The following is a 26,756-nucleotide window of genomic DNA, read 5'->3' as shown; positions in this document are numbered from 1 at the left end:
AAGTTCTTTGGACATCCATTCTGGCTTCTTTGCACTTGTCCTATTTTTTCTCTTTGTTGGCACAGTTTGCAATTGCGCCTTGAGTATTTCACTCTTGAGAAATTCCCATCCATCCGTAACTCCCTTGTCTTTTAGTATCTGTGTCCACGGAATGCTGCTCAGCGTTTCCTTCATTTTTTGGAAATCAGCTCTCCTAAAGTCCAAAATGCGGGTTTGACTTGTCTTAGTTTCGGCCTTCCTTTGTACCTCAAATTGCAGGAGCACATGGTCACTTGCCCCTAAGGATCCTACCACTTCGACCGCATCGATCAGGTCCTCCGCATTTGTTATGATGAGATCAAGAGTAGTCAATCCCCTTGTTGCTTCTTCTACCTTCTGGACCATGAAATTGTCTGCAAGGCAAGTGAGGAATTTGTTGGACCTTGTACTCTTGGCCGAGTTTGTTTTCCAGCAAATATCGGGATAGTTGAAGTCGCCCATGACTACTACATCTCTTCTCTGTGCATGTTTGGTCAACTGTTGGCAGAAGACTTCATCAAGTTCTTCCTCCTGGCTTGGGGGTCTGTAGTAGACGCCTACAACGACATCTTTTTGAGTCCCAGTTCCCTTGATTCTTATCCAGATGATTTCAAGCTGGTTTCCCAGATTGCTGTCTTGAATCTCTTCTGTAGCATAAGAGTTTTTGACATATAAGGCTACTCCGCCTCCTCTCCCCTTTGTTCGGTCTCTGTGAAAGAGGTTATACCCCTCGATATCTACATTCCAGTGATAGGAGTCATCCCACCAGGTTTCAGTGATCCCTATGATATCATATTTGTGGTGTTGTGCTAAAAGTTGGAGTTCGTCTTGTTTATTTCCCATGCTCTGTGCATTAGTGTAAAGACATGTGAGCCCCTGAGATCTTCCCCTGAGCTGTTTAATTGGGATTATTGTGCTTTGGGTACTTGGTCCTTGTTGTGTTTGTGCAGCCCTCCGTTTAGCCTTCTGGCGATTCCCAGATATTGTGGGTAAAGTAGTGTTCGCAAGGCTGTTGTCCCCCTCCCCCGGTGGACCTAGTTTAAAGTGCGTCTAATGAGGTTTGCGAGTCTGTGAGCAAAAAGGTGTTTTCCTACTTGTGTGAGATGCACCCCATCCCTTGCCAGTAGGCCATCCTCCTGGAAAAGCAGGCCATGGTCGAGGAAGCCAAAGCGTTCCTCCTGACACCATTTTCTAAGCCAGTCATTGACCTGTACTATTTTTCTGGCTCTTGTGGGTCCGTGTCTTACAACAGGGAGGAGGGATGAAAAGACCACCTGTACATTACATTCTTTTAGCTTTGCTCCTAGAGCTCGAAAATCATTTGTGATCTTTTGAAACGTATGCCTTGCGGTGTCATTGGTTCCTACATGAATCAACATGAGGGGAGGACGGTGATAGGGCTTGAGGAGCCTGGTGAGCCTCTGAGTGATATGGTGTATTTTTGCCCCCGGTAGGCAGCATATTTCTCGAGCCATCCCATCTGGTCTGGAAATGACAGCTTCCGTTCCTCTAAGGAGGGAGTCGCCTACTACCAAGACCTGTTTACTTTCGGGAATGACAGGGCCCCTTTTGTGCACTGTAGTGTGTAGGTCTCCAGAAAAGTGATCCTGTTGGTGTGAATTGTGTAGGTGAAAAGTGTTGTCCTCCTCCTCGACATCCCCGGTGCATTCGTCAAGGACAATCCATTGAGATTCGTCCAAGAGCCTATGGTTCTCCTGTATGTGTTCCTGTTGCACCTGGTCTACGGTTGGGGATGGTACACCTGCACGATTGCGCAAGTGTGAATGTTGTGAAGTGTTGTCCCAGTCAGGGCTATCCCCTGCACACTGATCAAGGATGAGCCACTGATCAGTATCTAAGCCATTCTGGTCTTCCCCAATATGTTGTGTTTCTTGGTCAGGTGCTAGTTGTGTGAGAATTTGGAATCTATTGTGTAACTGCAGCTGAGCGGAAGTATTCTGAGGAGGCTTCCGGGTCCTATGTGTCCTTCTAAGGGTGACATTTCTCCAAGCCTGAGGGTTGTCCACAACTGAGGTGCTGTTCTGTTGAGCCTCCCCGTAATGTTGGTGCGATATGGGCTGCGTGTCTAGGACAGTGTGGTGTGTGGTGTCTAAGAACAGCTCAAGTTCCTGAATGTCCTTAAGGGTGTTAATACGGTCCTCGAGTTGTCGAATCCTGTGTTCCATGCGAGTGATCTGTTTACACTTGGGGCAGATGTAATTGAGTAATTGTAGTGTGAAAAAGCTGAACATGCCACAGCTTGTGCATGAGATGGGAAGTTTTCGTGTTTGTTCCATCTAGAGGTTGCTAATGACCCCCTCTTGGTGTGTGTTTGATGTTGTTGTATGTATGCAGGGGTGAAAGTATAGGTCACTGAGCGTACGTGTCGCGCGACACTGGTTTATATAGGATAACCAGGAAGCAGAAGGAAACAAAATGGGTTCCTGCTTCCTCAACTTCTGTGGAAAGCCCAGTTGCCCCTTGGGTTCAGACACTGGTTTATATAGGATAACCAGGAAGCCCCTCCTCTCAAACAAAGGAGTCAATTTTTAAACTCAGGAAGCCCCTCCTCTCAAACAAAGGAGTCAGTTTTTAAACTCAGGAAGCCCCTCCTCTCAAACAAAGGAGTCAATTTTTAAACTCAGGAAGCCCCTCTTCTCAAACAAAGAGGTTAAACAAAGCTTATCCTGAAGCAGAAGGAAACAAAATGGGTTCCTGCTTCCTCAACTTCTGTGGAAAGCCCAGTTGCCCCTTGGGTTCAGACACTGGTTTATATAGGATAACCAGGAAGCCCCTCCTCTCAAACAAAGGAGTCAGTTTTTAAACTCAGGAAGCCCCTCCTCTCAAAATCTGTTCATTTTTCCAAAATTTGGCAAAAGTAATTCTTGCCGCAGTAGTAAAATACGTGAATAGTTTATCTTCATTTTCCTCTACTTTAAGATCAGAGTCCGTAAATCCTAATAAATAATATTCAGGTTTCTTTTTAAAACTTCTCTTCAATATCTTTTGTATTTCTTCATGTATAGATGCCCAGAACTTAGTTGTTTCTTTGCACGTCCACCACATGTGGAAGAATGTGCCCGTTTGTTCTCCACATTTCCAACACTTATCTGAGACATTTGGGTACATATGGCTTAGTTTGTTCGGAGTCAAATACCATGTATAAAACTTTCTGATTTTCTTAAAAACTTTAAATTGAGCAACTTCTAGATCCAATGGTTTTTCTTTCGTTTGGGGGGGGGGGGGGGGGAAGGACATGCTCTATTTTCCCATCCATATTGAAATAAAGGATGCTGCAAATAAGGCATATGTGTCTCAAAAGTACACTTCAATAATGTATGTCTTTCACCACTTTGACAGCTTGCACCCCCATTTTCTGCTTATTTAAATTGCAGCTTTTGAGATAATTTTCTTCCCGTCTAAAATTATTTGAAGGCTCCCTGCCAGGCTTCTGTACACATGAAAGGCAGTGATGTCTTCTCACTTACTAAGAGCCTTCATTAAAAAGAGGTAGTATGGTAGTGATTAAAGAAATCACTTTCGTTGCTTTCGACATATCCAGGTATATCTTAAATAAGTGTTTTAACAGCACTGAAAGAGTTTTTCAAACTTTTAGTGCAGTACCACTCGTAATAGTATTTTCTCCCTAGTTCAGTAGTGGGATGAAATGTGCCAGTCTTTCACATCAGATAGCTCAAGAATCAGTGGATTAGAGCAGGGGAGGACAAAATGTAGCTCTCAAATGTTGTTGTCAAAATATATATCCCATTAGCTCTAGCCAGCATAGGATGGTTGGAAATAACACCGATTTCTCCATATCATAAAAGGCAGTGTTTCTCAACCTTCCGAATGCCTCAACCCCTTAATACAGTTCTTCATGTTGTGGTGACCTCCAACGATAAAACTATTTTCTTTGCTACTTTATAACTGTAATTTTGCTACTGTTATAAATCATAATGTAAACAATATCTGATATACAGGACACATTTTCATTCTCTGGACCAAATTTGGCACAAATACCTGATACACCCAAATTTGAATACTGGTGGGGTTAGGGAGGATTGATGTTGTCAGTTGGGAGTTGTAGTTGATGGGATTTATAGTTAACCTACAATCAAAGAGCATTCTGAACTCCACCAACTATGGAATCGAACTAAACTTGGCACACAGAACTCCCATGACCAACAGAGCCTCCATTCAGCCTCACACACTCCACCTCACCTGCACATGCGCACCATGCTGCCATGCAACTAGCACTCCTGCTCTCCCCTCCCTGCTTGAAGTCTCAGAAACAACCCTCCCCTTTGCTGAGAGGCCAGCCAATCACAGCAGGAGAGGGCTTTTGGTGGGAGGATTCCCCGTCTGTTTCCAAAAAGGAAGAGAAGGACAGGCAGGGAGATCTTCAGCCTTCTCTTCCAAAGCACTTCCTAAGAACATCAGAAATACAAATTTTCTGATGGTCTTTGGCGACCCCTCTGAAATCCCCTTGTGACCCCTACAGGGGTCCCGATCCCCAAGTTGAGAAAGACTGATGTAAGGGATTTTCAGCAGAGCAACACCCATACATTTTTGGAGACTGAGTTTTGAAATAGTAAAATGATCTGTTGCACAGACTGGATCCAAAAAGTTTAAAGTTATTGGGCAGCACTAGCTAGGTTACGTTGTCTGAGCCTAAGATAGGCAACAGAGAACAAAACAAAATGGTGAACCTCAATGCAGCAACAAGGTGGTTGTCACAAATCACAAGGAGGGCCTCATGAAATGGCAGCTGAGCAGGCAGCCTGGGGTTACTACAACAGAGATGGAGATTAGATAAAAAAAGAGGGGAATAAAAGAGTCGGAGAATCAATTGAATTTATTATTGAAGACAAAAAACAAACACATTGGGAAAATATATCAATTACTTTTGAAAGAGCATACAATTGACAAACAAATTGATGTTTTTTCCCCCTTCCTGGTGGGTGCTGTGGTAAGACGGGTCCAGAAGGCATAAGTTCTACTGGGATGAATAAGTCAAATATGATGGGGTGGTGAGAAAGGTTGATAGAATTAGCAGCACTAGAGGCACAGGTATGTTTGTAAGTTAAAAAAACAGGAATCGTCTAACTCAGGTAAATAAAGTGAGTCAGAGAGAGGTTGGGACGAGATAGAAGTGTACTTGGGAAGTAAAACTATGCTGCAAATGTAATGACTTCTGTTCATGTAATATATATGCTCTGGCCACACGTTTGTTTGTCAGTCATTGCTCTCCCTCCTCTCTCACTCTCTCTGAACTCACATTTTGATCTTTTTAGATAACTTGCTATTGAGCCTTGGTAATTGTTGTAGTAGGGCAGTCTGCTTCAGTGAAAATGAAGCAGTTTGTGGCTCTGTCACAGATAATGATGCTGATTTGCTGATTTCAAAAATTACTTTTAGAAGATTTTAACTGACCTATGACTTATAACAAAATATTTGATCTGCTGTCAATATCGTGTTCTCTTGATTAATGGTTTATGATAATTGTATTCTGTATTGCATCTGTTTTATTTTGTATATTGCTACCCACCTTGTGGAAAGAAATGAACTTGTTTATCATGAAAATAGACAATAACCCTTTGGTGGGAATAATATCTTAGCATCTGTGGGGAAAATGCTTAGAAAACCATAACTCTCCTGGTTCCTAAGCCATTAGTAATGACAACCTTCATCAAGCCCACTCTAGCAATCTGTTTGCCTATGATCTTGTTGCTTACTGTTTCCTGTATGTATGTACTGGTGTGCACCTTCCTTTACTCTATGGTTTCTGAGAAATTAAAAGGGGCTGCAGACGACGTGCTCTTTTTATCTCCTTTTGACTATGTGACCTGTTGATAGCTGTTTTGTTATAAGAAAGATGTCCTGACCTCCTGGCATAGGAAACCATCTCAAAGATATTTGAAATTGGACCAATACGTTTTTGTACCTGTGTATGCTGAACACATGAAAGTTGTGAGTAAACCAAGTATGTTATTTCCATCAAAGTGTACTTCATTTTTGTCTCTGGAGTGCATGATATGAAACATGCACTCAAAAACATATTTTATGGAAGAGGGGGTTTTTTGGCACTGAAAAAAATCTTTAAAGTTCTGCTGTTTTTATGCACTGGCAAATCTCTGTTTTCCTGACAGATTGGAGATTGCAGGTTATTCAGTCATAACAACTGAAACCATGGCCTTGCATAATTATTTTTGGTTATATACCATAAGAGAAGATTCTACTTTAAAGGGTTTTTGGTTCTGCTCTAAAAGATTGTGTCCTCTAATAGTAATTAGTCTACCTGTGAGTACAAGAGCAATCTGAAGGGTAGCAAACAGACATGGGCCCAGAGCTTCTGGACAAAGCTGTTTTTAATGCCTTTTGCCCAACTTTAGGATGGCCCATTGTATATTCTACACATTATTATGCTTCTTTTGATTTCCATGGTGTGATACTTCACTTTTCATAGTGATAACTCACATGAGCCAAGATCTTCTATACTTGTAGTGTAAATATATGCCAGTGTGGTTATGTTGGACTTCTCAGTTATTCACAATAAATGCAGAGCCTCTGAATGATCATTTATTCAACAAACTAGTCAAAAGTGTGAGAGACAACAGTTTCTGTATTCTTATGGAAAGATTGGCTGCATTTATACTTATTGTGCAAGTAATTAGTATGCTAGTGTTGTGCCCCAACAGACCGTGGCATGATCCATCAGCAACGTATAAAAATAGAAGCCGGAGCGTGATAACATTATGTATTAGGGGCAGGGATAATAAAGCAATAATAAACTTGGTAGATGGTCTGAAAACCATATCCTATGAAGAACTGTTGGGGAGTTGTGTATATTTAACCTGGAAAAGAGAGAAGAGGTAATATTATAGTCATCTTTAAGCAGGCCTGTAGCCAGGATTTTGATTCGGGAGGGGCTGAGTTTGATTTGGGGGAGGGTGAGTCTGAGTCTGAGTGAAGGAGGGTCTACCCTAGCAAACCTTTTGTATCGTTACCCCAATACCCCCATGCATATGGGATATATTGAGTATGGTGATCAGATCATGATATGAATAAACATAACAGTTCAAATAATGCACCAGTAAGGCCTTCTCGCAGACCACCATGAGAATTTCGGGGGGTGGGGGCTGAAGCCCCTCAAGCTCCCCCCCTGGCTACATGCTTGTCTTTAAGTATTGAATAACTCTCAAGTGGGAAAGACAGTATGCTAGTTTTCTGTTGCTCCAGAGGATGGGAATTGATGATATGGTTTCAAATTACAATAATATCAAAGATAGGAGCTCTTCAAGAGACTACTTGGGAAAGTGTTGGTCTAACCTTTGAGGTTTTCAAACAGCAATTGGTCAACCATCTGTCAGAGATGCTTTAACTGTAGATTTCTTGCATTGACTACTTGATGAGCCCTGTATCCCTGCCACATCTACAGTTCTGTAACTGAGCTTCATTTAAAAGAAATATATGTTATTGGTTTGTGTTGTGCTAATTGTTCTCAGGGGACGGTGGGATAGCTGCATCGAGGACATATCTCACATTAGGATAATTATTGCAACTGGTTTAGAAATGTAACCACCATAATATCACCTTGGAGGACAACTTGAGAATCTCCATCTACTCAATGCAGGAAAATCCTAATTGTCCTAAAAAGTTTATTCACATGGAGAACATAATAGCTGAAATCTGTTTGGCTAGTCTCAACAAGAGTAAACCTTTATTGTAGGTAAATCTCATCGATTGAGTGGGCCTGCTCAAATAAGCACTGTTAATATGATTCCAGCCAATGTGTGCTCCAGCTATTGTATGGATGTTAATGTTTGACAGAAGACATAGTCATTCAACTAGGGAAAAAGATGCTCCTGGGAAGCTGCTGCTGTTTGTGCTAAGGTCCTAGGTAACTTATTCATGGCCTTCATATGTTGAATGTATCCCTAAAGGTATTTAAGATGCATCATGTTACTGTTAACTGGCAATTAGCCATTTACAATCTACTTATATGTTCTTCTTTCAAAGGAAATGCATTTGCTGTCTTTCCCCAAGCTCATTCTTGTAGTTAGTAGTTCAGATTCCTTTCAAATCATTTGCAGCTCTCAGACTGCTAACTAGATTGTAAAATCTAAACATGCTCTTTGGAAGAGAGGTGTGCCAAATGGCCTGGAGATTGGATGCTGTTGTCTTCCTGAACAGCTATCCAAACTGTTGTCTTATTCCTTTGGGTATCATTAGCATTGTGAACAACAACTTCGTATCTTCCAGCCATCTGTAAAAAGCTTGGTGTGTGTCTCAAATAGCCAACTAGCCAGATCTTTCCAGATGGGTCTTTGATTTAATTTCTATTGATGAGAAGGCAGAGTTTGTGTGTCGGGACTGAGCACAGTATACCTCTTTAGACATTTTCAGACTGTAGTCCATAGCATTTTCAATTATTGGCTGTACTTTGTAGGGCTGGTTGGAGCCCACAGGGATCTATTCCACAGACATCAGGGTCATTGCCTTCTCTTGGAGGCAGGGCTGCAGTCCAACAATATCTAGGTAAATTGTCTTGATCTAGACTGTTGTCTTTCTATCTCTGCAAACATACATTCATTTGCTTAGGTGCAAATATTATAGTGTGATCTCCTTCTGAGAGTGTAATCGTACCAAAGTTGATCAGTAAGAGTAGAGATGGGAAAAATAGTTTTAAAAATGTTTGATACATTATCAAAAAGTTATTTCTCAAATGTTGAGAAACGCCAGTGAGAACAATTCTGGACTGAAGAGAATCTTTCCAGTTCTGTGCAAAAATTGTCCATTGTTGTTTTGCGCAGAAAATAGCACTTTCTATGCCCGAAGTATGGATTTTGCCAGGATGTCTCAGACTGTAAACAGCTATAAACATAAGTATAATTTTTGAAGATTGTTTTGCAGTAAGAAGATTGCCAAAACTTCTCATTGCTTCTTTCAAGAGGGAAATTAGCAAAGAATTACATTCCTAATGACTAATAGGTTTGTATTGTAATTCATTGCATTGTCTCTACTGTACCTCCCTTCCAAGTTTTGCACTTGCAAGGATGGTAACATATAGTAGGTTCTTCATTTAAAATCAGCCATTTATGTACACATCACTGGGAAATAAAGGCTGCTGTAGTGGAATCTACCTTTAAGACGACAAGGCCGAAGCCTGCATGACAGTAGCTGTCATCTTGGAAGGCAGGCAGAGACAGGAGGAGGAGCCAAGCCGACTCCTGATTGGGTATAGCAATTGGGGGAGGAGTCGGTTGAGAGAGGGAAATAAGCTGTCAGCTCTTGACAGAGGGGGAGAAGTGTCTTGACATCAGACACAGAAGGATGAAATGTTAAGATAGGAAGTTACAGTAGGGATCTGACAGGGAAATAAAGTTTTAAGTGAGCCTTTAGAATAGGGAATAAGCAGCAGACAAGGGCTAAGGGTACTGTATTTATAGGATCAGTAACAGAAAGACTTGTCTGTTTATACTGAGGAAAAGTATAAGAGAGCTTATTTGCCCTGTGGGAGAGACAGATAGGGATCTGTTCTCAAGTGATACTGTGTCTAAAGATAGAGCAGTGTGTTTAAGGAATCTCACAGTTGATAAAAGCTTTACTGTCAGTGGAACTACTTGTTTGAGTAACTAAGTCTCTACAACTGAATTACGCTTCTGTACCTCTCATTATATGAGACGATGTTTGTTTAAAGTTTAATAAACCTTTCTTAGTTCACTTTTAACTGGTGTATCCCTCAGTCTATCAATCCTCAGAACCAAGTCTGTCAAACCCATTTTAAAGTCCAGTCATCCAGTGAAGAAGAAATAGAAGAACCAAGAGCTCAAACACACCTTACCTACCACACATTCACACCTTTGGTTCCTCAGGCCAATAAAAGCTGAGGTGGTGGCAGTCATACCTACCAAGCAACATCGGTCATTGACATATTTAACATAGGGTCAGCCTCTAAATCACGTTATATTGGTGGCAGCGGTGGGATTCGTTGTCCCCCCCCCCCCTGCCCTAGATAGCCTCAAATTGCGTTATAGCTGCAATCCTCTGAACATTTGATTGAATGGAAATGCATAGATTATTGGCATAATTGAATGCAAATTCATAGATAGTTCACGTATCATCAGTCCACATTCTGTCTTGCCAGAGAAAGAAAATATGCCATGCAGATTATCAATAAAGAATACGTAGTTTACTCTTCGTTAAAGCAGAACAACATATTTACAATCATGAGATCAGTAGCATTGACTCACTAAATGTCCTTTTAGAGAGATAGAAATGATCTTTGGGTGTCCATGTGGAGAATCTCCTCCCAGCAGCTCATGAAGCAAGAACTGTCTGTTTCTCTGTTTCTCATAGCTCAAGCCTGAATATGAAACTGTTGCCCAACCAATCAGCTTTGTTCCTTGCATTTTACAACACACACGCACTAACTGATTTCTTACATGCCCTAACATAGATTAGTACATGGATGGGAGACCACTAAGGAATACTAGATTGTATTTCAGAGGAAGGAAGCCAGCTCTGAAGATTCCTTGTCTGAGGAAACCCTAGAAATCCATGGGGTCACCATAAGAGGCGACAGGTGCATATACACATGCACGCATATATCACAATAGTCATGTCACGTTCTGTCCCCTGGTTCTTATCTGGAACCAGGAAAACAGTTGTGTATTGTTGAAGTCTAGTAGGCAGGAGAAGAGTAGCGTGGGAAGGACGAAGAAGGTGCACAGGCTGACAACTGTGGCAAATAACAAACAAATAAATAAAATTAACCAAAGAAATAAATAAAACCTAACACCCCCCCCCCCAACATTAACCCAATAAACAAAACAAAAATTCTAAGCAACCAAACAAACAAGCTGGACCAAAAAAAATCTGCTGTTCCCATGCTCCATGTTATTAAATGCTATATGAATTAATAATCAGAACTTACTTTTCTAATTCTTTCTTGCTACTTTTGGCTTTTCTCCAGTCTTTTTTCCTGTCCTACAAAAGTTCAGAAACTTATAGCTTCTTTTCAACTACCGTGTTGTGTGTAACTTTTTGCTATTATAATAATATAATATTACTTATTAAACGGAAAGTTTAGAACATGAATTAGCTTTTGAAGCAAAGGAACACAGTACTAATCCAAATGACTTTATGTTTCCTGCTCCATAAATTGTGTTTAAACTCACAGTTGCAGTCTCCTTCTATAGTCTTCTACCAGTACCACTGTGAAAATAGCTCATAGCCTGAATATTGCTGTGGAACACGATGTACCTCATTTCCTGCAGTCATCAAGGGGGATGTAAATAGGCTGTTGTGTATTCTTCTTACATAAGTTTCAATATTTTTAAGGCTAAACGTTTGGATAGATTTTCTGTTTATTGTACTCAGCACAAGATTTCCAGACAGTTTTGAAAAGATTATACTGGTTGAACATACCTTATCCAGAATTTCAAAATTCAAAATCCTCCAAAATACAAAATTGCCCTTTTGGTTGATTGAAATAATGACACTTGCTTCCTGGTGGTTCAGTGTATACAAACTTGGTTTCATGCACCAAATTATTAAAACACAGTACAAAACAGCCTTCGGACTATGTGTATTAGGTTTATATGACACATACATGAATTGTGTGTTTAGATTTGGGCCCCATCTCCAAGTTATCTTATTATGTACTTATATGTAAATACAGGTCGTCCAAATCTCCCCCTCCCCAAATCGAATAGCTTCAGATAAGGGATACTTGAACTGTATTTATTTTGGAAGGCAGTGCATGTTACGTTATAACATTTCATTAAATGGAAGTGTATAGTTAGGAGGAAATGCTGAGCAGAAAACATTACCTCCTGAAAATTTTTTCAAGCCCGCTTCATTGTCATGGCTCCAGCAAAGAAGTGGACTTCAAACTCAGAATTCAGATCACTGCAAAAGGAGGATTTGAAATTCTGGTCAGGAACCAGTGCAGGTGTGACAATTCCAATCTGAAAACCGCAGGCACAAACCAGGGGAATAAATTACTGTGAGAGTCCCAACAGGGTAGAAAACCTTTGAACATGAACAGAATGTGCCGGGCTTTTTGCCTGGTGATTGCATAGTAGCAGCTGCCATGAATGATAGGACTACATTAAAGAGTGTGCCAAATCCTAAATCAAATCAGAATTGATATGTCTGAAACAGAAAAGGGCTTCTCCAAAGCTAGAGTGTGTTGGTGGTTTTTAAGGGACAGAGAGAGTTAGAGAGAAATGAACGAAATGAATACATTTCTTTCCAAGCTGAATGTATAAGGGTGTATTGATGTTGTGGACTGAATTAATAACCAAAATATTCAAATTCTAATCAGTAGATTAATAATTAAACACTTGGAGGCCAAGCAAATGAACACAGATTCGAATTGCTGACACAGAGAACTAGGGATATAGTTGTTCATATACAGGACAGGTGTTATAAGATTTATAACTTTGGAATCTAGGGAAATTTCAGGAAATGTCATGAAGTATGGATGGTGCCTCTGTGATGCTGCCATCGTAAGAATTGTCCTGTTCAATAAACCTGTCAGCAGCAGCATCCAGTCCAACCCAAACCAGTGTATGATTTTATTGCAGCGAGTTTGCAACAGACCAATAAAATGTTAAGAGATGACACAAGACAAAAAACTTTAAATGACTTTTAAAGACTTATATCCACAATACTTTGTACAGGTTGAATGTTACCTTCCCTGGACACTCTTGTTTCCTTCTGATTTTCTCCTCCCTGTCTTTTCTCTTGGATATTTTTTGTATGCTAATGGGGGTAGTTGCAATTATATGCTGTAGTGTTAATAATAGTTGTGGCTCTACATTTGAGTTATTGCTGAGGGTTTCGGAGGGTGAAGGTTGGAAGGCTGGGGATAAAGGTTGGCTTTGGGGATCAACCGTTATTCCCAGAAAATATCTTAACATGCATTTTTAGACTAAGGTATTTTGGAAAGTATCTTAAAAGGCATTTCAATGATCAGGATAGAAAATCCCTCTTCCCCTTTATTTACCTTACAAGTCCCCAATGCTTTAACACGTTTTCTTAAAGCTGGCCCATTTTTTGATTCTGGAATTGGGTAGGGAAGAGAGTAGACTCTCAAAGCAGCAGAGTGCAGGAAAGTAAGGAAGGGGAGAGGGCAAAGTCCCCTCCCTTGCATGCTCTGTTTAGTCTGAAATACTTTCTTGACAGCTGCATTGAGGAGCATGTACTGAATAAACACACGTGCAGGTCTAGTTTGGTCCTTGGAGGCCTCTAGGCATCCTCAAAACAGAACAGATTACAAAAACAACAGTTTTGAGATATCTGAATATTCCTTTCCTGTTTCCATATCCAATGTTTTACTACATACTCAATTTATAATAGTGACAGCAATAGCTATCAGTTCTATTTATTGTGTTAAGCATTGTACTGTACATAGAAGTAACATGAAGCTTTCCCCAAGGAATTATAGGTTAAGATTGCAATTCAGTGCAGTTCCCTGGAGGTAAGCCCCATTCAGAGTTACTTTTGAGTAACATTCTAGTAACCTGACAGTAGAAAACATTATGGGGAGGACAAAGATATGATGGATCAGAATTTTATTCTAGGTTGTGAGTTTTCCGGCCTGTATGGACATGTTCAAGAAGCATTCTCTCCTGATGTTTTGCCTGCATCTATGGCAGGCATCCTCAGTGATTGTCAGGTCTCGGAACCTCTGAGGATGCCCACCATAGATGCAGGCAAAACATCAGGAGAGAATGCTTCTGGAACATGGCCATGCAGCCTGGAAAACTCACAACAACCCAGTGATTCCAGCTATGGAAGCCTTCAACAATAAAATTTTATTCTACTTTTGGAAAAAGGGGAACTTCGAAGAGAAAAAAAATGACTTGAAAAAAAGATGGGGAGGCTTTGTTATTTTTGCATCATGGTGCCTATTTCTGATGCTTCAAAATTTTAGAAACAATTAATAGCCTTGCCAAAATATATAACCACTAGGAAGCCTTAGTGCCTTCAGAAAAATTAATGTCAATAGCAGAGATCAGAAAGTCAACATGGTATGGTTTTTCTTTTCTCCCCCCCCCCCCTCCCCAATTTGATTTGATGAATATTTGAAGCTTTGCCAATAGTAAACTGGATAGATTTCACAGGATGTTCTACAGGGCAAATAACTGAGAACATCCACAATCTTACTCTGCTATTAGTCAGATATATTTGTTATTGCTGAAGGCTTGTGAGCACTGCTTGAGTTCATCAGCAGGTCTGGAAACAAATGGCTAGCTCTTTTGTTCACCTCTTTCATAAATCGTAATGGGTTTGCTTCAAGCGACTTGGCCCACTATTTAAGTTGGAACTCTTCTCAAAGTGGACCTTGTAGACCGTTTGTATGTTCCCTGAATCATTCTGTAAGCAGAATGAAATAAAGCGACTGCTCAGAGGTTACATGAGCAAGCAAAGACATAGTTCAAGATCCCAGCTCAGAAATGAAAATAAATGTGCAGGGCATCTTGGTCAGATTTCTGGTAATGAATATTGTATTTATCAGCTGAAGAGAGGCCTCAGGCCCTGCTGGATAATGTAGTGGAACCTTATGTGGAGCAAGCCTGCACACAGTGTGTTTGATTCTTTCAGGAGGGAATAATTCACTAAATTAAATGTAATTTTGTAGCACTTAGCTGTACTGTTCAGTGTGTGCCTTTGCTTTTCATTCATGGAACACAAGAGATAATGAGCTAGAGAGATAATCATCTTTGGTAGACATTTATCTGTGAAATAATTTAGGAGATTTTTAAAAAATCACCAGGAAATTATAAAAGATTAATGGCTCCCTCTGGTTGTTTGATGAATGCGTGGAGACGTGCAAGTCTGTGAGAGATGTAGGATGTCAACTTGCTTGTTTTACATATTTGTTGTTGACTGTCTCAATTTGTTTGTGTATGTTTTTTTTAAAAAAAACTTGTCATAATTTTACAAGGTTACAGCAATACAGATTGGCAAGCCTTTAGAAATCATAGCTAGTAAGAGCTACCTTGGTGAGTTTTTAAAAACACTCACAGTAGTAGTAATTTAACACAGGTGTTGTAGTCCTGATTGACAAGCTTTGTTGGTCAGTTATTAATTTTCATACTTTGTGTAGATTTCCTCAGTGTCATTTTAGACTACAACAAGGATGACTATCATATTAGGTATCAGAGTGTGGCTCCTGGGGTTTTACTAGAATATAGACATCCTAGCAAATGCTGAAGGATGTACAGTATTTCTGGTTCAAACACTTGCTGGATGAAATCTGAGAATGTGATGGAAATAAGTCCTGGAAAACCAGAATAATATGCAATTACTGTAACATTTCTCACATTTAAAGTGCTTTTTTCGTGTCAGGAGTGACTTCAGAAACTGCAAGTTGCTTCTGGTGTGAGAGAATTGGTCGTCTGCAAGAACGTTCCCCAGGGGATGCCCAGATATTTTGATGTTTTACCATCCTTTTGGCAGGCTTCTCTCATGTCCCCACATTGGGAGCTGGCACTGACAGAGGGAGCTCATCCGCACTCTCCCCGTATTTGAACCTCTGACTTGTCGGTCTTCAGTCCTGCCAGCACAAGGATTTAACCCATTATACCACCAGGGGCTCCTATTTAAAGTGCTATTTACATGCCTTTTTAAAAGATTGCAGTGTTTGAACTTACCATTGAATAGTAAAGTCTGATCATGGAGTAGGGCTGGAGTGATGGTCTCGGTGATGGTTGGGGGCATCCGTGGTAGCCTGGCGAATCTATTGTGGAGTTTTTCTCCCAATTTTAACAGAATTATCTTGAATCCTATTTCCAAAATAGATCCAGGCCTTAAACAGCTCTTTTAAAGTTTTTACTAAAACTTATAGCAGAATCATCATGGCGCAGACATGGAAACTCCAGCACTTTCTGTTCTGTTGATGCAGAGAAAACATCAATGCTGTTGTTAATGCTGCAAAGTAGTGAACTAGTTCTTGTCTGAGATCTGTTGGCTCCCAGTCCGTGACAGATTTTCAGGAAGGAAGGAAAGCGCTGTAACCAGTGACTGCAAATATGGTGCTAGTCACTGGTGCATTGGGGAAAACAGCACTTGCTGATCCATCACATTAGCTTAAGAATCAGAGGCAAATAGACAATCTATGAGTGGTTAAATGCTATACCTGCTGTTTTTCTGTCTCCTACACATCTACATACTAAAAGTGTAGAAAATCTCTCTCTCTCTCTCTCCCTCTCCAGCTTTTTGATGTTAAGCTTTAATGTATGCTTAACTTGTTTTCTGCAACTTTGTTTCACCAATTGTTTACATGCTTTTATGGCACACTTAGAACAAAAGGAATCAGTTCTGTGTTAAACCAAGAAACGCAGATAATAGCTGAGTAAATCTTGTGAAACACTTTACCAAATCAAATCAATTTTTTTAGTTGTGCTAATAATTCCCCGTTACCTCGCATAGAAAGTCTGTTTTGCTTGAATGGTTTTGGCAACTCTTTAGAAATAATGAAGACCAGATCAGAGAGTGCTGGCTACCAATGTATGAATGTGACAACTTTCTGGCCAATATACTTTGGCAAATAATTCTAAAATAAGAAGAAATAAAAATACATAACGCTATTGAATGAGTCTAAAACAGTCCAAAATAATTCTGCAAAGTTCTACAAAGAGCCATGGTTTATCCAAACATTGTTTGTTGTTCTTCCAGAATACTTACTGTGAAAACAAGAAAGAAAACAACCAATCATTTTTTGTTTTCCTATTGCTCACCTTTAAGTTAATTTTCAATATGTTACTTGTATATGTTCTAGATTTACTGTTTATTTTCCAAGCTTATTGTCATGTAACTCTTGCTTTCTTAAATGGCTTAACTTTGTTTTGAAAAATGCTTACATCTACCATGTAGCTACTTAACAAGATGGTAAAACTTTAAGAGCTTATTACTTTGAGCTACAGAACAACAGTAACCAACTTATGAGTTCTAAACAGCATAACAACATGACTTACAACCCTGAAACGTGGATCTCAAATAAATCCCAGTCTCCAAACGTGTTCTGTCTGCAATCTTCCCCGTTATTCCCTGCAAAACCTAGTAGAGTAATTTTATTCATCAGCTTTACACTATAGTTCTTTTTTAACTTCCCACACATTTTAGAGTGAACTTATTAATTGGTTAATAAATGTCTCTGAATAGCTTTATCTACTTACCCACTTTGTGTAAGTTTTGTTCGAGTCATATCAAACATAAATGACTGAGCACTATGGAGGAATTTGCAGCCATGTGACAGAAATCTCAAATGACTTCTACATGTAAGAAATCCAAGACAAGTCATCATTTTTGCCATTTATTAAACAGGCATGTCTCAAGTTCTGTCTCAGTGTCATTGTTCTTCTACTACCCCTTTTGCAACTCTAACCATGCTGGGTTTTTCTCCTTACTGTTATTCATGACATTTCTATTCTTTTCCAGATGTTTGACTGGATCAGCCACAATAAAGAGTTGTTTCTGCAGAGTCACACTGAAATTGGGGTGAGCTACCAACATGCCCTAGATTTACAGACGCAGCATAACCACTTTGCTATGAATTCCATGGTGAGTATATAAAGTTTTTATCTGAGGGCATGTGTGGGACAGAGATGAGAAAATGACTAGGGAGGAAACATCAGTTAAAAGATGACGGAAATGCCTTGTGACTTGGTGAGAGACAAACATTGGATCAATTATTTGGCAGCAGCACTTTTTTTCCCTGCCAAATATTGTGTTGTCTCTTCTGAGTTTGATAGCTGAGAATTCCCTTTATTTAAAAACAAGTGGGGCAATTAAAGCACAATACTCTTAATCAGAACCAATAAAAACAAAGCTCAATGCTTCTTATTAAAATCGTTTCATACTTTACTATTATTTCAACATCCTATATCCTAAAAAGGGACCTCTAAGCAAAGCATCCAGTACAGATAGAATTGGTTGTTTTGCCAGATAATCAATTGTGCAATTAGAGCATAGTTAACTTGTAGCTGACGTATGCATTTCAAATAAAAGGTCACTTTGGTTTTGATGTATTCATGCTGTCTTCTTATCAGGGTTTCTTGACATTCAAATGAAAATGGGAAAGATGTAGCAATGCTGCAGGAAAAATCTACATCAACCCAAATTTCAGGCATTGTATTCATTACACATAGAAATAAGATTGGGAAACACTTTTCCCAATTTCTGTGTGTCACTGGCTCATTGAATCCTGTCAAAAAGATCTCCCATCACAACTTAGCATTGCATCTACGTGGATTCAACAATTCTACCACAGAAGTGAAAATATTTTAAATTGTAAGGCAATGCTGAAATTTGATATTTCCCACATCCAAGGTGTAATTTTTTTAACAGTCTCAAAAATAGCAGAAGTTAACATAGGGTAAAAGTTCTCCTGTGTGTTTGATTTAATTTCCCTTTAGGTCAAGAATTGTGACATTGTAATGTATTACTGTCATCTTCTGGGGAAATGTAGGCTGCTTAGTTATTTGGGGATAAGTAGAACAAAAACATGTTATGTTTCATAATAGTAGTTGTGCTCTAAAACATTGCTAGTTCTAATTATTATGAACCGCTGAGCATAATTCCACTGAATATATTCAGTGTCTGAATGCTGAATGGGATGCCAAGTTCTACTTAATTTGGAATTCATTAAATACTCATCATACTTGGCAACATATATCAGAGCCAATAGTTACAGTTGAAAACAAAATGACTTGGTAACTAGCAAATATCCTCCATTATGTGGTAGGCACAGAATCGAGCCAGTGTGTGCTGCTGGTTTTCTTTGTAATCTTAGGTTAGTGCCATAAAGTTAATAATTTCCTAAGTTTGTCTTCATTCATTTCTACTACCTGTTACTCACTTGGCAGTGTTTCACCAAACTGAAGTACATAGTCAGTCTCCAACATTCACTGAGGTTAAGGGTACAGGGCACCTGCAAATGTGGAGGTAAAAGACCTAGAGAGGACATTTTAATCAAATCCACAAATAACTGAATTCACAAAAGTCAAACCTGCAAATATGGATAGCTGACTGTGCTTTGCTTGTAGACCCAAGAAGTGGTCTTTCAAGACTCTGGCCAGTTAAGAATCCATATTGTAGCATTATAGAAGAGTTTGTGTCAACCTTCATAATATCATCACCTTCCATTTGATTTGCTAAGTAACTGAAGAGGAAATACTTTTGTTCAGTAACAATTTAGAGCTTTCATTTTGGCGAGGTGATGAATCCACTCTGGATTTTAGAGAAGGCATCCAATGTTCTCAATCTGTCAACAAAACAGATTCAGCACTTTAGGTATTTCCTTTATAGTTCACAATGCAACCTTGGGTGAATGCATTGCCCCACTGAGATGTTAGCCACCAACCTCCACTGTATTGTTTCATCTAGATCCCTTGACTTGTCATCTGCAAGCCTTTTTGTTGAATACATACAAACTCAGAGAGCCATAAACAGTGGGATTGGGGAGCTCCATGGGAGAGAAACTTTATGTACTGGCTCTTCACACACATAAGACTATTATTCTTGAGTATTGCTTTGAATATTTAACATCTGATTTTCACTGAGGACCATCACTACCTGCATATTGATCAGTATTGCCTAGTTTTACGCAGCATGTATGCTAGTAACAGCTACAGATGAGCTGCAGTCCCTACGGGGTATTAACTACTTTCCAATTATCTTTCCTTTCATTGTAACAACAACACATGAAAAACTGTTAAAGAAAAATGGCATTGTGTACTTCTCTAAACATTTTCTTCCTTCCTGTTTTCTACACACTATTTTTCTACACGTTCCTTTTCCATCTGCTTCACCATAGATTTTATAGGTTTGGTCCAACTGTTACATTCATTATCATAATTTTGGACAATTACGTCTCACAGACTTTTCACAAAATGTGATTATCAGGACAAGACAAAATTATTATCCCACAGTCTGCTTGTAAGTTTTGCTGAGGTATACTGGAATCCAGAATGCCTCACCTTCTCCTTTTATAGGTAACTTTATAATTTTATTGGATGTAAGAAAAAATAAAATACAGGAAGAAAAAATATGAATGTTTAAAATAACCAAAATCCAAATAATCAAATTTCTTAGCAGATGAAGAGTGTTTTTGAAGGAATTTTCATTTTTCCCGATTGACATTTAAAATATTGTTTTCTCTAGAAATCACCCAAGAGTGGCTAAAGATATATACTCTATGATGGATGCCGGCTTTACACAAAATAAACCCTTTTCCATCACATGAAAGCCATGTGGTTTTAAAATCTTAATTCAAGAAGTCTCCTTGTGCACAAAGTACACGTTGGGAATGGTAACTGTGTGGGCCAGCTATTGCTTGTGATTTATTTCAGAACACATCTCTCATTGCTGAAGGTTAAGTCATCCCTGTATCTAGATATCAGAAAAAGTACAAAAATGCCACAGCAACAGGATTGAGATACAGCAGTCAAATCAAAAGACTGAGTTCAGAAACCCTCTATGCCTGCGTATTACTAAATTGCCTTCTCAGAGGCAATTTTTTTACATTGAATTTGACCCTCCAAACAGGTTGTTAAGAAAGGGTCATTCACATCAGATTTACTTATGGTATTTTTTTAAAAGTAAAATGTGAGAATTACCAATTTGTGTTCCTTTTCTCCCTTCTAGTCCCCCATCAGTACATCATCATTGTGAGGTATTCCTTTTGAATGAGTATCACTGAAGGACCTCATTCACTTCCACTCTTCCTAACTGTAACATCATTCAGAAATTTGCTCAAAATGTTGAAAAGGCCAGGTTGACAAAAGTATCCCTGTCTGAGTAAGGGAGATGTTCAAAGTCGCACCAACAAGCTACTATTCTTCCATATTTTGTTTTCTAACTGCCATGTAGTCAGTTCTCAGTCCATTGTGTCATTATGCTCCTGCTCCCCAAGTGTGTATATTATGCAGATGATACCACTTTGATGGCTGAAAGCAAGGAGGAGCGAAGTAGCCTTCTAGCCCAGGTGAAAGAAGAAAGTACAAAAGCTAGGTTGCAGTTAAATATTTAAACAAACAAGAATATGGCAACCAGACTCATTGATAACTGGCAAATAGAGGGAGAAAACATGGAGGCAGTGACAGGCTTTGTATTTCTAGGTGCAAAGATTACTGCAGACACAGACTGCAGCCAGGAAATCAGAAGACGTTTACTTCTTGGGAGGAGAGCAATGACTAATCTCGATAAAATAGTGAAGAGTAGAGACATCACACTGGCAATGAAGATCTGCATAGTTAAGCAATGGTATTCCCTTTAGTAATCTGTAGATGTGAGCTGGACCATAAGGAAGGCTGAGCAAAGGAAGATAGATGCTTTTGAACTGTGGTGTTGGAGGAAAATTCTGAGAGTGCCTTGGACCGCGAGAAGATCCAACCAGTCCATACTTCAGAAAATAAAGCCTGACTGCTCATTGGAGGGAAGGATATTAGAGGCAAAGATGAAGTACCTACTTTGGCCACATAATGAGAAGACAGGAAAGCTTAGAGAAGGCAATGATGCTGGGGAAAAAGAAAGGAAAAAGGAGAGGGGCCGGCCAAGGTAGATGGATGTTATCCTTGAAGTGCCTGGCTTGACTCTGAAGCTGGGGGTGGCCACAGCCAACAGGGAGCTCTGGCATGGGCTGGTCCATAAGGTCATGAAGAGTCAAAAGCGATCGAACGAATAAACAACAACAACAACACACACACACATATATTTGTGTGTGTGTGTATAAAATATCTCATTGTAGCATGACATCACATCAGCATTCTGTTTTGCACTGAAGTTAACTCAACATGCATATTTATTGGCTGTCATCAAGAACGTGGAAGGGAAGAAACAAACATGAACTTAAAAGTGCTTCAGATAGCACATTAATTCCAAAATTAATTGTATAAACTATTCAAATTAAACCAGAAAGCAAACAGGGTAACACAGAGACCAGAGTGACACCATGCAATGACAACAAAATGACCCTAACTCTTTACAGCTGTACTAAGTACAACATTGGCATGGATGCAAACTCTTGCTTCAGCATATCACAGTCTTTTTAAATTCTGCTATAGTAGATACAGCATGTAGATTGCACATGCTGGATTTGGACAATTGAAATCAGAGATGGAAGTTTTCAATAAGTCATTGTGAGATGTTTATTGAGAATATAGAAATAGTAATAAAATTTATTTCATATGGCTATTATAATGGTAAATTAAATAAACACCATATAGCACAAACTAAACTGACAGTAACATTTCACATGATTTTTAAAAACCTGTTCTATTAAAAGAAAGAACTGTCTTTAAAGTCTGATTCAGTAATTCCATTAATCTCATTACATTTCTTGAACCAAGTGGTATTGTCCTATTTAAATGAGGACAAATCACTCTGATTGCTGATTTATATTGGAAGAGCCCAGTGAACATGCTGCTTGCTCTAATTGAAGCTATTCAAAACTGCTTCACTGAAATTGGTTTATGCTTTGTATGTGATCCCTTGGAAGGGTGAGTCATGACTTCAGAGAAATGCGCCAAGCTGTTTCCCCACATAAGCCACACCAACCCGCCCTTGTTAAGTTACTAATTGTTAAAGAGTAAGGCAATTTTCTCTCTTTCTAGAATTGAAATGAGTAAGAAACATATCACAATGACCCCCAATGATTTTATTCTGAAGTACAATTTGTAATTTCTATATGCTGTTCTTATTACACCAAAACAACATTTTTATTTATTTATTTATTTATTTATTTAGTACACTTGTATACCGCTAATATCTCAGCCTGTGCGGCGACTCATTGCGGTTTACAACATATTTAAAAATACAATATTCACTTTAAAAATATAAAATAAAATATAAAAATACATACATATACATACATAGTATTGGGCCACCAATACAGACCGGAACATCTCATAGTTAAAGTCATAATCCAATTTGTTATCCTTGATTGCTAGTCCATGATCAAAACATCATCACATCGGAATTAGTTGAAAACTTGCTCGAACATCCAAGTTTTCAGTTTTTTCCGAAATGCCATTAGCGAGGTAGCTGATCTTATTTCAGTAGGGAGGGCATTCCAAAGCCGGGGGGCCACCACAGAAAAGACCCTATCTCTCGTTCCCGCAAGCCGCACTTGTGAAGCAGGCGGGATGGAGAGAAGGGCTTCTCCTGAAGATCTTAGGGTCCTGGTGGGCTGATAGGCCGAGATACGTTCGGATAGGTATGTAGGGCCAGAACCGTATGTAGGGCCAGAACCATGCACTTCAGTTAAAGAAGAGATCAGGTCATACATTTGTTAAAGATAGCACCATTACTTAGGCGATCCCTCGTAGCTTGAGGATGATTGTCTTCCAGATGGGGTGTCTTGGTGGTGGGTCCATAGGTGGCTGTGGAGCCCTATTCATGATCCGCATGTGCTCCCACAGTGACGACATCGGTTTCCAGATGGAAGGCACTCCTGGTCAGGGTTGGCTTGACATGCCTTTCTCTTGGCACATTTCTCCCTTTCGCCCTCCATTGGTGCCTCTTTGAATTCTTCAGCACTGTTGGTCACAGCTGACCTCCAGTTAGAGCACTCATGGGCCAGAGCTTCACAGTTCTCAGAGTCTATGCCACAGTTTTTGGGTTGGCTTTAAGCCCATCTTTAAATCTCTTTTCCCATTCTTGAGTTCAGAGTAGAGCAACTGCATTGGGAGATGGTGATTGGGCATTCGGACAATGTGGCCAGTCCAGCGGAGTTGATGGTGAAGGACCATCACTTCAATGCTGGTGGTCTTTGCTTCTTCCAGCACGCTGACATCCCAAGAGATTTGCAGGATTTTTTGGAGGCAGCGCTGATGGAATCATTCCAGGAATTGCATATGACGTCTGTAGACAGTCCACATTTCACAGGTATAGCAGGGTTGGGAGGACAATGGCTTTATATACAAGCACCTTGGTATCCCTACGGATAGCACCATTATAATGTTTTTCTAAGATTTTTTACAGTTAATGGATAGAGTTTCAAGAGTGAGAATTACCTGAAAGATCAAAGCTTTGACTTCATTTTTAGTAAATGGGCATGAACTTCTAGTTAGGGCCTTTTTGACTCCACAAAGTAAATTCAGAGTGATCTTATCTTCAGTGAAGAGAAAGAGTTGAAAAAGGCAACCGAACAGCACTATTTTCACTAAGATGCTGGATCCCAAATGGATACTATATAATTATCATGAAGAATACTCTCTCTCGCTTTCTTTTCCACCTCAATATACTTGATTCGAATGGTGGATCTTTGTGAAAGTAGATGTCTTTAACATGTATCAAAAGTTACTCTGAGGAGGTGTTTTGAAGTTCTGAGTTGATCTATGCAGCACATAAACCCAATGCCGTACAGACCGATGACTTTATTCTTGTCTGCCTGATGTGCATTTAGCAGTTATTTACAAGAGGGATCCCCTCAAGTGGTAAAGGATGCCTGGTTGTCTCTTAACATCTACATTGGCTGGAAGGGTCTGATAGGAGCCTTGCCAATCATAGTAGAACAAAAGCACAATTGTTTATGGGTGTCATCCTGTTGAGCTGTAATGAAATGATTTCAACTTGGAACTTTCACAGAGCTGTGATTTATTTATCATGTCAGAAGTGAATTGAGGGTACATTTATAATGTATTTTAAAAGAAACACAAACTAAGTTAAAAACTTAGAATTACTGTATATTAGATTTCCTTTGACCAGAAACTGGCCATTTGGAGTGCCTCTAGTGTGGCTGTAAGAAGGTCCTCCATTGTGCATGTGGCAGGGCACAGGCTGCATTGTTGTAAGTGGTCTGTGGTTTGCTTTCTCCACACTTGCATGTCATGGACTCCACTTTGTAGCCCCATTTCTTAAGGTTAGCTCTGCATCTTGTGGTCTCACAGCACAGTCTGTTCAGTGCCTTCCAAGTCACCCATTCTTCTTTGTGCCCAGGAGGGAGTTTCTCATCAAGTATTAGCCACTGATAGAGGTTCTGGGTTTTTCCTGCCATTTTTGGACTCTCACTTGCTGAGATGTTCCTGCAAGTATCTCTGTAGATCTTAGAAAGCAATATCTTGATTTAAATCATTGACATGCTAGCTGATATCCAAACAGAGGATGGGCCCAGAGATGCCACTGTGATGAATCGAGGTGAAAATCAAATGTGATTGCCAGTTTGTGTGTCACCTTTTTCTGTTCAGAATGAGCAAATGTTTCAGGAGATTTGGGGGAGGGGGGGAGAAAGAGGCCAGCTTAGCTGTGATAATCAATTGTATTCCCTTTTTTGTCCTTACACCTCATTTGGTTATCTGCATCTCTCCCCAAATCAACAACTACTCACATCTGAAAACAAAACTAGAAGTGACTTCTCATTTATACAGTTGTGGACAATTTTAATGGGTGGAGGAATAGATCTGTACTCTTAAAAGTCTTGTGAGAGTCTCCAGAAGTAACAATTTACAGGCATGGAGGAAATTGTCACCTAAAAATTGGTGGTTAGTAGGGGTCTTAGAGCCACAGTAATTTCCCTGGAGGGCCAATGTAACCCACAGGTTGCAGTTTCTCCCCTGTCTAAAATAACATACCGACACAACTGTGCAGGGTTAAATTGTACAGTGAGATGCATACCTTATGTCTTTGCTGTGAAATTCTCTCCAATGCTGTTTGTTTCTGTTGTGTATGTGGACTGTTACCTGTCTTTCCAAGTTTCTTTTTTCTTATCATAAGTTTGTAAAGAGTGCCAGAGATTATGATTCTCATATGTAATTATTTTCTTCCCAGAATGCCTATGTGAATATAAATCGCATCATGTCGGTCGCATCAAGGCTTTCAGAGGCTGGCCATTATGCTTCTCAGCAAATTAAGCAGATATCTACACAGTTAGATCAAGAGTGGAAAAGCTTTGCTGCAGCACTGGATGAGCGCAGCACCATCCTAGCCATGTCTGCTGTCTTTCACCAGAAGGCTGAACAGGTGTGTAATTTTTAATGGGTCTGATCAATCTCTGCCCTCTGGGGGCTTTGGGGTATTTGTCTGGTTAAGGTAATTATCAACACCATTAATTGAATTGGTATGTCATGGTTTTTTTCTTTTTTAATATGTTGGAAATATGGATGGATACATCAGCTCAGCAATTAGGTGCTAAAGCCTTCTGTTTGTTCCTGGAGTAATTCATTGATGCTGTATAATGTTTTGCACATCTATAGTGTTGAACCAGAAGATATAGCACAAAAACAAAAGGACAAATATAAAACAGTAAAAATTAAACAGTGCAAAAGACAACCATGAAAATGAAACCATAAAAATGAACAAAATCTGGTTATCACTATTTAAAAATTACCAGAATCAAGATAGTAAATAAGGAACATCACTCAAAAACAGGAGACCTCCAGACAGCAAACAATCAAATTGCCAGTTAACACCTCCCAAACAGAGGATGCCTTCAGGTAACATCAGCCAGCTACCCTCACCAATTGTCTTTTCGGCTTCATGGCTACTCAATGCTATTCAAGCTTGCTAATTGCAACATTCACACTTGTTTTACACAAACAAGGATTCTTTCTCACACCTTGGACATGCCACAGATATATATACACTCCACTTGCCTCACCTCCAACAGACCTTTGAAGATGCAAGCCACAGATGCAGGCGAAACATCAGGAGAGAAGGCTACTGGAATGTGGTAAACTCACAGCAACCCAATTAGATTTTGAACAAAAAAGATGCTGGCTGTGGAA

The 26,756-nt window shown here is 39.6% G+C and overlaps 1 protein-coding gene across 8 annotated transcripts in view; it reads left to right on the top strand.

The window, feature by feature from the left end:
• The window catches only part of KALRN (kalirin RhoGEF kinase), a 607,994-nt gene that overhangs the window by 300,491 nt on the left and 280,747 nt on the right, over positions 1–26,756 (top strand). For all 8 annotated transcript variants that reach the window (XM_067473328.1, XM_067473327.1, XM_060774943.2 and 5 more), the window contains exons 6-7: positions 17,473–17,595; positions 25,801–25,992. In XM_067473328.1, the coding sequence (XP_067329429.1) occupies positions 17,473–17,595; positions 25,801–25,992 (315 nt within the window). The remainder of the gene's footprint in view (positions 1–17,472; positions 17,596–25,800; positions 25,993–26,756) is intronic.

This window comes from Anolis sagrei, chromosome 1, assembly GCF_037176765.1.
Source record: "Anolis sagrei isolate rAnoSag1 chromosome 1, rAnoSag1.mat, whole genome shotgun sequence".
NCBI classification, from domain to species: domain Eukaryota; kingdom Metazoa; phylum Chordata; class Lepidosauria; order Squamata; family Dactyloidae; genus Anolis; species Anolis sagrei.
Note: the sequence above shows the minus strand (reverse complement) of the source record. Positions and strands in the feature narration are given on the sequence as shown.